Below are 12,722 nucleotides of genomic sequence, written 5' to 3' on the forward strand. Positions count from 1 at the left end.
TCGAAATATTATGCAATATTTTTTGTCGATTATTTCTAATCGCGTCTAATAATAAACCAAAAAAGGCCAAATGTCTTATGATTAATTTTTTTTTTTATTTGTCTTAATTTTGAGCCGAGTGGTACGCTTAATAGACTTATTACCAATTTAAAAAATACAGTCAATTATCTAGCTGTCAGCTGTCAATGTATCAGATGTTTGGTCGTATTAATGAAGAGTATACTCTTTGTATTTGTTTTGGCCAGTTATTTACTTCAGAATTAAATTCAAATATTGCTTTAACCTAGAATGTTGGGTAACCTTAAAGAGTTTATTTCAGTGGTTCAAGACGGCTTAACATCCAATAATAATTTACGCCAAACGTTGCAAGAAGTTCAAAAAGTGAAAAATATATTTAGGGACAAGCAAAAGGTTACAAGCGAAACCGAAAGCAAAGTTAATTATGGTGCTGGCGGTGAACTACTTGAGAAGTATCAAGAAAACTGGGCAGAATTACACGATAATGCGGACAAAAACGCGAGAGCGGCGGAGGAAGTGGACAAATTAATCATAGAATTGCACGAAACTACAAAAATTCGATTGCAAAGTGCAACAGAGTTGGCTCAGAATTTGTCCTACTTGCCTAATTTGACGGCTTCCGTGGCACAATGTATGGATAGCTTGAAAAATGTGCATACATTATTGCATGAGGTTGAGAACCAATTGGTTGAATTTGAAGACATCATTGAAAGGAGTAATATAGAGAAATGGAAGCTTGACCACCATTATCATTTAACACTTTACAAAGAAAAGAAAATGGGTGAGTTTGAATATAAAATATAATTTTTAAAATTACCTTTATTTGCATTGAGTACTTCAGTGTATACAATTCAAAAGTCACTACTTTGTTGGTCTAATGGCTAATGGTTTGCCTGGCTTTAGTTCAAATGCTAGATTGAATCAATAAAAACTTTTTATTGCAATGAAATTGGCTTTTTAAGAAAAGATATTCTCAATCGATTTCAACATTGATGAAGTTGAGCCTTGATCCTGATTTCTTTTTTCGGTTGTGTGGAATTGTGGTACCACCAGATTTTGGAATTGCACTTGCCGACATACTTGTGTACTATTAGGTGTTATATGTCTAATCTCCCTGTCTAGCTGCCCTGGCTGACATCAGTCAGGATATAATTAATTGTTTAGGAATTTCTTTTAATGATCACATTTAAAAATACTTATACTATAATCATAATTTTAAATACTTCAGCTGGACTGGAAGAAATTCGAAACCAATTAGCGAAAGAGAATTTGGAGAAAAATAATGAAAATGAAAAAAGGCAACTGGCAGAGTTACAGACGAAGAGAGAAAGCAGCGCAGTGGCATTCAAAAGTGACATGGCAAAGTACTTGGCCAGTGGAAATGTGCCATCCAGTAAGAATCATTTATCTTTCTTAACCGTTACCCATAACTCTTCGGACAAAACTTATTTTTCCCATAGGTCCCCTATTTTTCCATAACTTATTTGCACAGGTTTTTATGTCTTACACTTGTCCCAGGCTACCTTTAGTTTTACATTAACATTAAATGGCATAGAACTCAGCAAGGACTGTTGATTCAAAGGTTTAATGACATTACATAATGACTAAGAATGGCTGGAATCATTGACGATCAGCAATCAATCCTTTGGCTCTGTGTAGAGGGTTTGGGTCACTTCTTCCATCACACATCTTTTACCGTAGTTTTAACTGGGAATATTACGAGAAATTGTTTGGAGTTATCTTAGCCGTTGAATTTCATTCGCAAAACTCCTAATTATATCCACACCACCTCAATGTCAGGATATATTTTCGCACTTAGTACTACTACACAGTGAAACCAATATTCGCCAGCGGTTTTTCTGAACCAATATGCCTTAGGAACCAATTCATTCCTTAAAGGCTAGCAGCCTACCTGCAAGTGTTGCAGATGTTTATGGGTAGTGGTGGTCACTTAAGTGAGCCTTTTGCTCGTTTGCTACATGTTACATAGAAAAAGAAGTTACTTTCTCATCTATAACTTTAGTATTGTAAAGTTCTAAAAAACTTTGAACACGTAATAATGACATCATAAGCTGAAATGTTTGCGATGGTGTATATTTTTTAAATAACGTAAGTAATTTATTACTATAAAATCAAGCGTTTTCTGTAATCGGTGATTACGTACAGTCGCTAAATAGCTTTGCTGAGCTTTCATGTATTTTTTCTTATTTTGTATTTGTGTCAGTTTAAGTATAAACGGTTACGAGCTCCACGTGACTACTCCCTTTATCCGTCCACTTCCATATCATTTTACTGATACGTTATTATGTTGTTTTGAAAGATTAGTAACTTAAGGATCGAGAAACGACTCATTAGAAAAATATCTGTTAGATATGGAATTGCAAATTTTTGTGTTTTATCCCAACATGCAGCTCTAACGCAGGTAGTTGGAATTACACGTGACAGACTTATTTGACATATGCCTGTGTTGTTGTTGTTGTTGTCGACGTTATTTGTCTTCATCGCCCAACCCGAGATGAATTAAGCCATAATTAATTAAAGAACAGTAAATACTTGTCCAGTTCTCGTATCTTTTTTAAATACATATAAAATTAATCGAATTAAATTCGATTTAAACGGTTTTTCCTCTTTCAGCACCCACACCACCACCAAAGATAACGTTAGAACAGATACAATTGGACGATGACAAGACGGACTTGGAGAAATTCCTTGAGAGTTGATTCACAACGGCAAGAGACTTACCTGATGGTGATAAACACAGAGCTTTTATTGTAGGATAAGATATATTATGTTATATTATTGTATTACAAATGATATTAAATAATGTTGTTGTAATGAGTGTTTTTTGTCTTGTCTCTACCTTGTCTATCGATATTTGCTTTTCTAGATCGTTATTGATGTTTTTACACAAAAACTGCCCAAAAATTTCAGAAAGAAGGTGAATTTCAGGTTGCGTTTATGCTCCATAGGATGTAATTGTCTCAACGGATTTGAATGTGTCTTTGGAATTCTTACATCGTTTTGGGCCACACATTCAAAAAAGTTGAATATAAAAAAATCTATTATTGGCAGGGCAGTTTTTCGGTCGGCATTCTAGATTGCATTGGTCATGTCTGCTAACTTTTTTCGTGTGCAATATTTATTAAGCAATTTAAAGTATACATTGTTTTTTTTTTGTTATGTGTCAAACATATTAAATAGGATATTAAGGTCAAGTAGAACATTGGTCTTTCGTAAACTTCTTAAGTCTTTGCCCAGAATTAAAATGGTTAGGGGCTCGATTTTGCGCCCTTATAACGCACATATAAAAAACAACACATCAATAATCCATAAAAATTTATTCTCTGACTAAATACCTAACGAATTTGAAACACCACACATTCTTTCCACCAACTAAAATTATTTTTCTTAACAATATTGTAAATTCAAAAATAAAAAAAATATGTACAAAGTTTGTATGACTAGGAGAAATAACATCGTTAAAATGAGCTTATCGGATCACTATACGCATGCTTCAATGTGTATCTCACAAAGACCTCATCAATACTATATATAAAAACAAATTCAATAAAATCAAATCGTGAAAAATATATTATTGCCAGTGGATTCGAAACAGTGATGATCTTATAGAATTTCTTTCGATGCTGCACACTAAGATGGAATGTGCTATGTTTTCCTTATGATTGGGTGCAAATCACCTCCACCGTGAGCAGACAATTTTACTTTCCCTGATAAGTGTTTTTTAATACAGGGCCCAGCGTCTTTTATTGAACCGCTGTTTTCTTTAATTTCTTCGTCTGAAGAGAAATCTGATAAAGTTAAATGCCTCTTTTTTGGTGGCATAACGTGTAATGTCCATCGCATCGAACCCTTATTTGCCTTTGAGCCTTTGACGGTTGTATCTCTGGCTTCATTGTCTGTGTCTGATGCTGCTCTTTTCGAATCGTTTTTTACATTTCGAAAACATTTATTAAGTCTATGGGTTGGTTCCTTTTTTTCCCCCCTCGGGGGGATGTGGAAGTTTTTTAAATTCAAACTATTTGACTGCCCTTTCGCATTAAGATCGGGAAAATTTTGTGAATATATTACAACACTGTCGACAGATTTATCGTCTGGCGATTTTGGCAAACGTTTTTCTTTTATGCCTTCACAATTTGTTGGCAAATTAACTGGCTTTTTCTTTCCTGAATTATCGCTGCTGCAACTCGTATTGCTGTTACTATTACTGTATTGTTCAACTGCCTGTTTTTCGAGTTCGCGAAACTTAGTGTCTATACTTTCATCTGAATCCTTATACTGTTCTAAAGCTTCTTTTTCAAGTTCCTCAAATTTCGTATCGACGATTGGAATACGAATTCTAGAAGACACAGCTATTTTTGAGTTTAATTTTATAAGACCATGCGTGTTTAGATTCTTCGAAAGTCTGATACTCCCAACTGTATTTAAGTGAATAGGTGGTGCAATGCTCGTGCTGAGAACAGTGCTGTAAAGTCGTTTCTTCCTTAAGTCTTCTTGAGCAGCGGCACTAGTTGAAGGTAACTGTCCGTCATCTACTAGGTTATCCTTTTGTTGCATTTTTATAATATCTGATTTATTTTCGTCTTTTTCAGTATGCGTAATACTTGTCTGATCAACTTCTTTATCTGTTTCCTCTTTTCTTTCCGACTTTTCAGTCTTTTGAGCTATTTTATAAGCAGTATTCATGTTCTGGACTTGATTTATGATATATTTCTGGTTTAATCGGTTTTGATTTTCTCGTGGCCACCAAACTCCATAGCGTTTGTCAGGAAAACGTGTAGGTCTAGGAATTGTTGGAGTGTAACGGCTTACGTTTGTCCCTCTATATGTTGGGCATCGAGATGCACTGGAACGCATTAACGCTTGCACGCTAGCTGATAAACGACCCATCGCTCTTTGATAATCCGTCAATTGTGGAGGACGTGTTACATCAAACTGAAACTAAATGTCATTTCAATTATTAGAACAAGATACAAAGCCTTATTATAAAGATATATCATACCTTATTTTTTAAGAGATACATAAAACGATAAGGAATTTATAGATACTGGAAAATACCTTATAAGATGGATCGCAGAATAATTTAGTCGGGGCATCAACGCAGTACGCTGGGGGTGGCGGCGCTAATGCCGCTAAACTCTTCGGTTGTCGTCGCCTCGCTCGTATCTTCCTAGGAGCTGGTGGTGGACTCGGAGCCCTCGCTGTCTTCCTGCCTTGATTAATAACGGAACGTTGGTTCCACAAAGGACGAACGCTTCGGATCCTAGCTTCTAGGGCAGCTTCGTCCGCGACTCGCTCAGCGCTCGAGTTCCAGCGCTCGCTAGCTGCCGATCGGTGCCCGTTAATTTTTGAGTATAAAACGTATCTATTTTTACGTTTTCTCTATTTAGCTTTTAATCTAATCAAATCAAATTCAGATCCAAATAAAGCAAATAATAAATATTATAAATCTTACGCACAAATCGCTATCAGTAAGCATCTTGCACTGTCGACGACGACGTGGTACCGCACGATCTGAATTGTCCACTAACTTACGAAACCAATACTCCACCTAAAAACAAGAACTACAGAATTATTACCGAAACGGTAAAAAAGTCCAAATGTTTTATTCGGGTAATCAAGGTTTGTTTAAGATAACACACTGAACAAGGTTGCTTTAAATTTATGATTCAATATTCGATTATTATTGATTTAACGTTGGCTCAAGATAATTCTAGCTATTTATAAAGAAGGAAAATATACTGAAGAATTGTTAAGGTTATGGAAAAGTATGCACTTGAGATTATCTATAAAATTATTAGGTCATTTAACTATAATGAATTATACCTCCGGTAACATCCAGCATTCTGTAAGATCGGAATTTTCACAGCCGTGACCATTATAACGCACGTTTCCTTTTTCATTTGAACACGTATAACAGTTTTCCCTGAAAATTAGATGCGTGTTTCTCCTCTAAGCAAGAACTAAAAATGAATGAGTTGCCATAAAAATAAATAAACAATATTTAATCGACAATTTACCTTACGTCGTCGTAGTAAAAATTGCCATAAAATTGAGCCAATCTGGACTCCGGTATTACATCTTTCACACTTCTTCTACTACTGCTTCCATTATCTTGTAGAGCTACCAAATGTTTATCTAGAATATATATTTTTTATTAACTTTACTATAAGGAAAAATACAACAACACGTGTTCACGAAAAACTCTTGAAAACCTGATGAATCGCAATTACTACTCGTTATATCCTGAGCTGATTCTATCCCAGTTTCTTGAAGAACATGGGACACACGGCAATGTTGTGCCCATAGGCGCTGAAAGATAAAATTATCATAAGGTTAAGCTTGACTATTAATGATATGGATCTTAAGGAATTAGGATTACTTGATTTGCTACGATAAAATCATCGGGTGGTTCCGAGGCCCAAGTGAGATCAGCACAGAGGGCTATATGTGCCCAAGCAGACGTATAACGATCCACTTCGAAGCTCATTCAAGGTGTCATTTCACATACAATCAATTATCTTTAGAATAAGAAATGAACTAATATAATAGTCACTAAAATTAGAGATAACGATTAATGGTAATACTGGAAATATAAATGACGACAATTTAAAGGACATTGGAGGTTAAATCTACGATAACAAAATTTTTCTCTTTTTTGATAGATACATGTTATACAATTTTTTTCTTTTTAATTTGAATTGCTTTTCGAATGACCTTCCGAATTAATGAATTTGTCATCTCGTTGGCTTGGCTGAATGTCTTTAGTGTCAAGTATTAATGGCTTTTAAAAATAGTACGTTTCACAAAAGAGTTCTTATTTTATCTGAAGTGTATTTCTAAGACATTTTGATAGTTTTTTTGATACCTGCATATGGGACATTATGCAAAGCATTTTATAGTTTGGCAAGCGAAAACGTATTAGAAAAAAACAATTAACTTGAATACAAGTTAGGTATGATGTTGCACCTTATTGGAGACTATAAGACTCTTAACTTTTATTTTTAAATGTATTTTGCTAAGATTTATAAAATTTTAAACGTGTATAAGGCAGTGACGGCAAAATGGTTTACTGCTAGTAACATTAAAACGTGTTTTTGATGCTTGCATCCCCGGTGCCTGGTGCGCTTGTCGTCCGTCAGGCGATAGGCCGTTCCGTCACGTCACTTCAGAGTTCAGTCAGATTTGCGCAGGTGGCGTTTGAGGTCGTGTGCACGCATGCGCTCGATCAGTTAAGCCGGATAAATGAGCAGTGACAGTTACCCTTATTTTATTTTTATTTAAATAAAAATTTAATAAAACCGTTATATAAACATCGCTTATTAGGTTTCAAAAAAGTTAAAAATACGCGTTAAAAATGCATTTATAATGTTCGACGTCTAGTGTTTTGATGAATAAAATATTGATTTACAGCGGCCTATCCTCTTTATGTTGAATTTCATATTTATTTTAACTTGTTAATTTTTGCGATAAGTTAGATGATCCTAACTGTTGGTGCGGTCGAACAGGTTTTTGAAACTGTATAGTTTTTGTTGAGTTCATTGTTTGTGTGTATGTGAATACATAGTTTGCGATTGTCGAACGAATGTGCCTCGTTGGATCTAGTGATGCTGTGATCTGTAGAAACAGCCAGGCGTAATTTCATCTTTGCATGGTAAGTGGTTCAAAGCTTGTTTTTAGTTTCGTACACTTGACTCTAAGTATTATGCAAGTACTGCGTAAGTGTGTAACGGTTGAACGAGCGGTATTACTTTGGGACAATTTGTTTCATGTTGTAACGTTTTGTATTGTATATAATATGATTGCTATTCGTACAGAGTATACAATCAAAATAGATGCACTTTCTATGTATATGCTATTTAAATAACAACAAGCACTGTTATTGTAAAATAAATGAAAATAAAACAGTAGAGAGAGCGTTAGATAATATAAATATATTTACTAAGTTATTTATAAACATATTTATCACGAATATTGTAATACTAATTTGTCACAGCGAAAATATTTACTTTTTTTATTATTATCGTCTGACATGGTATTAACATCTCTGATAAATATAATCTTACGAAAGTAGGTTATTAGGCTAATAATAAACAAATGTAATATTATCTGTTATCAATATTTACATCAATACAATAAGGATACGTAAACTAATGATTCTAATTTCTTCAGGATTCTTAAAAGGTTACATGAATTTGGAGTTAGTGTCATTAAGACTGCATTGTATACGGGCCTTTATCACTGAACTATTAAAAATAAAAAATAAAGCTTCTACCTATGCTTGCTTTTCATTTTGCTGTTTGCTTTTTTACGTAATATTGCATGCGACGAATTCACATTTTGCTACGTTTCTTAATAAATATTAACTCTCCCCTGCATCTAAAATGCAATAAATACATAATATTTTCGAATAAAATTGAATATAAATATTCATCTAATTCATTGTGTTTTTTTTTTTATTTTTTATTTCTAAACAACTAACAATGACCCTTTTTACGTTTCGTGTTTATGGAAATCTTATTCGAATTATTAAACGCAACGCATTAGGCATGAAAACTTAGCCTTCCTTGGAGTTGAAGCTGCTTTCATACCAAATTTTTATCAAATTCGGTTCAATATGTTGACCGTGAAAGAGCAATAATAATACGAATATTATTCGAATAGATAAATATGATCGTTTTTAATTGGTGGTAGGGCTTTGTGCAAGCCCGTATGGGTAGGTGCCACCAACTCATCAGATATTCTCCCGCCAAACAACAGTACTCGGTGTTGATGTGTTCCGGTTTGAAGGGTGAGTGAGCCCGTGTAATATCTTAGTTCCCTAGATTGGTGGGGCATTGGCGATGTAAGGAATGGTTAATAATTCTTACAGCGCCATTGTCTATGGGCGGTGGTCACAACTTATCATCAGGTGGCTCATATGCTCGAACGCAATCCTATGACATAAAAAAAGTCTGTAAAAACATTTCCTTGTTATTTTTTTTTTATATATTTCGATCGAATGTTCAACGAGTCTGAAGCTGTATATAAATTCCAATGTTTTATGGTGCAAATCATTATTTTTTTAAATTGCAGAGTCAATAAAATATGTCGTAATTATTATAGTTTAAAAGTAAAATTCATATATGTGACTGTAATCAGATTTCAAATAACTTTTTGCCGCTGCAATTCGTTTTCCGGAAAATTCAGGATAGAATAATTTAATTAACCAAACTTTTTAGAAGTTCGTCTTTAATCAATGTACTTGCACCAGCACTATGAAACGGGCTTAAAAATCAGTTGGTAAATATAGTCCATACCAATAAAAAGATAGATAGATACGTATAGATAGTATAATTTTATGTTCGCGATAGTTAAAATGGTAAAGAAGAGCTACCAAATAAATAAAAAAATAATGACGTCGTTAGACAAAAGCTAGTCCGGCTTTTGGCGCCCTTCACTAGTGACGTCTTATGGATCTCACTCCCCGGGCTCTCAATGCAATGGCCTTGGCCCCATTTTCGCAAATAGGTTGACGCGCGTGAAGAAAAAAAAAATTCTTCGGGTCATCAGTTTAACAAAGAAACGCTAAAAGCTTCAATTTTTTACGTTCTTGGATTATTTTTGTTACAAAAGACATGATTTTTTTAAACTGATGTCTGAATGTTAATATCTGGAAATTTATTAGTATACTAAAAATATGATTGTGACTATTATATAAACAAAATACCAATTTAATAAAAAAATTAGTACATCCAAGTGCTGTTCATGTATAAAATGTTTAAAAATCGACCCTAACTGGCCTAAATTCAGGATGCGTAGTATTCGATGACCTTGGCCCACATACACTGGTCTGCACCCTGTTACTAGATAGGTATAAGGGGTTTAGTCTCAATATATTTTATTTAGGATCGCCTATATTGGATGCATTGTCGTACTTTAAATGATACGAGTATGTAATAAGACTTATAATTTGCTATCTTTGCTAAAAATAATCATAAAACAATATAAGTAAAGAAACGTGTTTTTATATATTAGCGGTACCCAGATGGGCAAATAGGCGACCTGATGGTAAGTGGTTATCACCGTCAATAGACATTGGCTCTATAAGAAATATTAACCATTCCTTACATCGCCTAAACGCCACCAACTTTGCGAACTAAGATATCATGTCCCTTCAAACCGGAACACAATGATACTAAGTATTGCTGTTTGTCGGCAAAATACCTGATGGGTGGTACCTACTCAGACGGACTTGCACAAAGCTTTACCACCGAGTATAAATCATTTATAAGCAAATTGCTTTTGGGGTCGATACTAGATGCATCTATTGCATTATCTTTACAGATAACAGCAATGATTGACGGATTTGATAAACTTTCACCGATGAGTTATTGGAAATAGAATTATTATTTGAGACCTAATAATAATAGATATTCATTGCCAATAATAAATTATTCTAGCTATTGTTATTAAAAATGTTTTCATTTCGAGATTTCTATGTATAATTTATTATGCAATAGCCGTTTATCAATCGGAATACGAATTCAATTTAAATATCGAATCGAACGATCGAAAGTGGAGCATTTAAAATTATTGTTTTTATTTCCGTGAAAAGTTGACACTATAAAATTTTATTTTTGTTTTCAATTACATTTTTTTTTAATTATATTTTAATTATGGTAATTGTTTTTTTTTGTTTAGGGGCTTTAAAATTTTATATTAATATAATTGCGTCACATATGTATATTAATTTACATTATTAATTAATTGGCGATTACGAAGCCAATCGATTTAAATGCCACATAAAGTTTAAATGTTGTAATTTTCGCTTGGATCCGAATTGCCTTATCGCAAAAAACGGAATATATTATAATATTATGTGTAAGAGATTCGACGTAGCGTAGTGGATAGAAGTAGTAGGGTGCAAGGATTTTATTGCGAGTTCAAATACGGATGAACATTAAACTTGCACTGTCTAAAGTAAAATCCTATAAATGACTCATATCTGTATTAAGACCGTGTGTCCTCCGAGAAGACTTGGAGCCTATCACACTACGCTGCTCTTGTGAGGTTTTGTGGATACATTTTGACGTAATTTCAAATGAAGCATGCAGGTTCCAATAAAAAAAATCCTATATCATAGAGCAAGAGACTATAAACACAAATTAGAACACCGAAACACTGGGCCATTTCTGTTCGTTTTTGCTCATCAGTGGGACGATAAAAGGTCGTTACGTGTACCCGTACACATTCACGGCAAGTAAAGTATTTAGTTAAGCAAACATATGTAATATTTGATCGCGTCCATATCCATCCATGAGTTCGCTCATTACTATAGGACTGTTCTCGTGTTAGTTATTTCGTTACTAAACAAATATTGGGAAATGTTTGAGATATTTGCGAATATCGCCTAATATGTAAACCACTTATTGTTAACAAATGCCGCTATTTTTCAATACTTGGGTATCTGGTATGTGGTCACTGCCAACTATACTGGCAATTAAAGATTCGTTATATAGCCAACGTCACCAACTTTGAGACGTAAGACGTTATATTCCTTGTTACTATTGTGATACTGGGACATTCACAGTATACTCAAAACCCTACCACTGAGCCTTAAGAATATATCAATAAACTAATTATTGGCTAAGTTCATCCTTTGGGAAGACGTTAATGTAACTTGGACATTTGTACCATTTTGTTTTGTACCAGTTAACCCAATTTTTCAGATAAATTTCCGCTGCGATGAAGCATACGAAAATTAACAAGCATCATAGGTAGTTAGGAAATTAACGTACATAGATCGTTAAAACTATATATAGAACAGTTACCCTAACATCTACGTTGTGAAGTCCAGTACTATTATAATAGTAGGTCAAGCTTGCATTGTTCCGAATATGAAAATATCTGAACCAATATCGTGATGAAACTGTTGGTAACAATTTTGAGATGAAGTTTTTTAAGATATTTCATAGTTGATAAGTTGATAACTTATTTATTACGACCTCCGTGGTCGACTAGTGTGTACACCGGTTTTCATGGGTACGCCACTACGAGGTCCCGGGTTCGATTCCCGGCCGAGTCGATGTAGAAAAAGTTTCTTTAGTTTTCTATGTTATCTTGGATCTGGGTGTTTGTGGTACCGACGTTACTTCTGATTTTCCATAACACAAGTGCTTTAGCTACTTACATTGGGATCAGAGTAATGAATGTGATGTTGTCCAATATTTATTTATTATTATCTATGAAAATTTCTTTTAATATTCTCTTGGGTAGAATTATTTTCTTTTTTTTAAAATTTATTTTAAGGCAAACCGTCTATCGGTCAAGCTGATGTTAAGGAGTCACTAGTACACTAGATTATGTCATAATACAAAATAAGTAAAAAAACGGGATATTTTTTTATCTTGGTGTACGTGACAGTTACGCATGACACTCTCCAAAAGTCATACTTTTTGACTGTGTTACCGTAAAAGCTCGAACTACGGTAAATCTTAAGATTTTCCAGTAAAACCTAAGATTTACCGATTATGAACGGTAAATGTCCATTAAACTTTGGGATTCGAACTTTTACCATCATTCACTTGATAAAACTTAGGATTTACATGTTAGGTTACGTTAGGTGGGAATGGTGAAAGTCCGAAAAAGTCGTCCTTTTATAATAAATACTTACATTTACCAACTCATGCCGGTAAATCTTAGGT

The 12,722-nt window shown here is 34.1% G+C and overlaps 3 protein-coding genes across 6 annotated transcripts in view; 2 read left to right on the forward strand and 1 right to left on the reverse strand.

Annotated features, from left to right (window-relative positions):
• The first annotated feature begins 179 nt into the window (after window positions 1–179).
• LOC125073426 (dysbindin) lies at window positions 180–2,847 on the forward strand. The gene is made up of 3 exons (XM_047684249.1): window positions 180–799; window positions 1,247–1,411; window positions 2,653–2,847. The coding sequence occupies exons 1-3, from the start codon at window positions 289–291 to the stop codon at window positions 2,736–2,738; spliced, it is 762 nt and encodes a 253-aa protein (XP_047540205.1). The 5' UTR covers window positions 180–288; the 3' UTR covers window positions 2,739–2,847.
• An 835-nt stretch (window positions 2,848–3,682) lies between these two features.
• On the reverse strand, window positions 3,683–6,660 carry LOC125073414. 2 transcript variants are annotated; one of them, XM_047684235.1, is made up of 7 exons: window positions 6,419–6,660; window positions 6,252–6,348; window positions 6,057–6,174; window positions 5,863–5,962; window positions 5,496–5,587; window positions 5,095–5,356; window positions 3,683–4,971 (listed from the first exon to the last, which is right to left on the reverse strand). In XM_047684235.1, the coding sequence occupies exons 1-7, from the start codon at window positions 6,524–6,526 to the stop codon at window positions 3,685–3,687; spliced, it is 2,064 nt and encodes a 687-aa protein (XP_047540191.1). In that variant the 5' UTR covers window positions 6,527–6,660; the 3' UTR covers window positions 3,683–3,684. The 2 variants fall into 2 exon arrangements, with proteins under 2 accessions (XP_047540191.1, XP_047540190.1); XM_047684234.1 differs by having other exon boundaries at window positions 3,683–4,977.
• A 569-nt stretch (window positions 6,661–7,229) lies between these two features.
• LOC125073400 overlaps window positions 7,230–12,722 on the forward strand; it is a 58,066-nt gene continuing 52,573 nt past the window's right edge. For all 3 annotated transcript variants that reach the window (XM_047684215.1, XM_047684217.1, XM_047684216.1), the window contains exon 1: window positions 7,230–7,690. The gene's annotated coding sequence lies outside the window, so the exon portion shown is untranslated. The remainder of the gene's footprint in view (window positions 7,691–12,722) is intronic.

Source organism: Vanessa atalanta, chromosome 24 (assembly GCF_905147765.1).
Source record: "Vanessa atalanta chromosome 24, ilVanAtal1.2, whole genome shotgun sequence".
Lineage (NCBI taxonomy): Eukaryota > Metazoa > Arthropoda > Insecta > Lepidoptera > Nymphalidae > Vanessa > Vanessa atalanta.

Coding starts and splice junctions, on each gene's coding strand:
- LOC125073426 (XM_047684249.1), top strand. CDS start 289: ATGTTGGGTAACCTTAAAGAGTTTATTTCAGTGGTTCAAGACGGCTTA. Junction 800..1,246: donor TTACAAAGAAAAGAAAATGG/GTGAGTTTGAAT, acceptor TAAATACTTCAG/CTGGACTGGAAGAAATTCGA. Junction 1,412..2,652: donor CAGTGGAAATGTGCCATCCA/GTAAGAATCATT, acceptor TTCCTCTTTCAG/CACCCACACCACCACCAAAG.
- LOC125073414 (XM_047684234.1), bottom strand. CDS start 6,526: ATGAGCTTCGAAGTGGATCGTTATACGTCTGCTTGGGCACATATAGCC. Junction 6,175..6,251: donor TAGTAATTGCGATTCATCAG/GTTTTCAAGAGT, acceptor TATATATTCTAG/ATAAACATTTGGTAGCTCTA. Junction 4,978..5,094: donor TCTGCGATCCATCTTATAAG/GTATTTTCCAGT, acceptor AATGACATTTAG/TTTCAGTTTGATGTAACACG.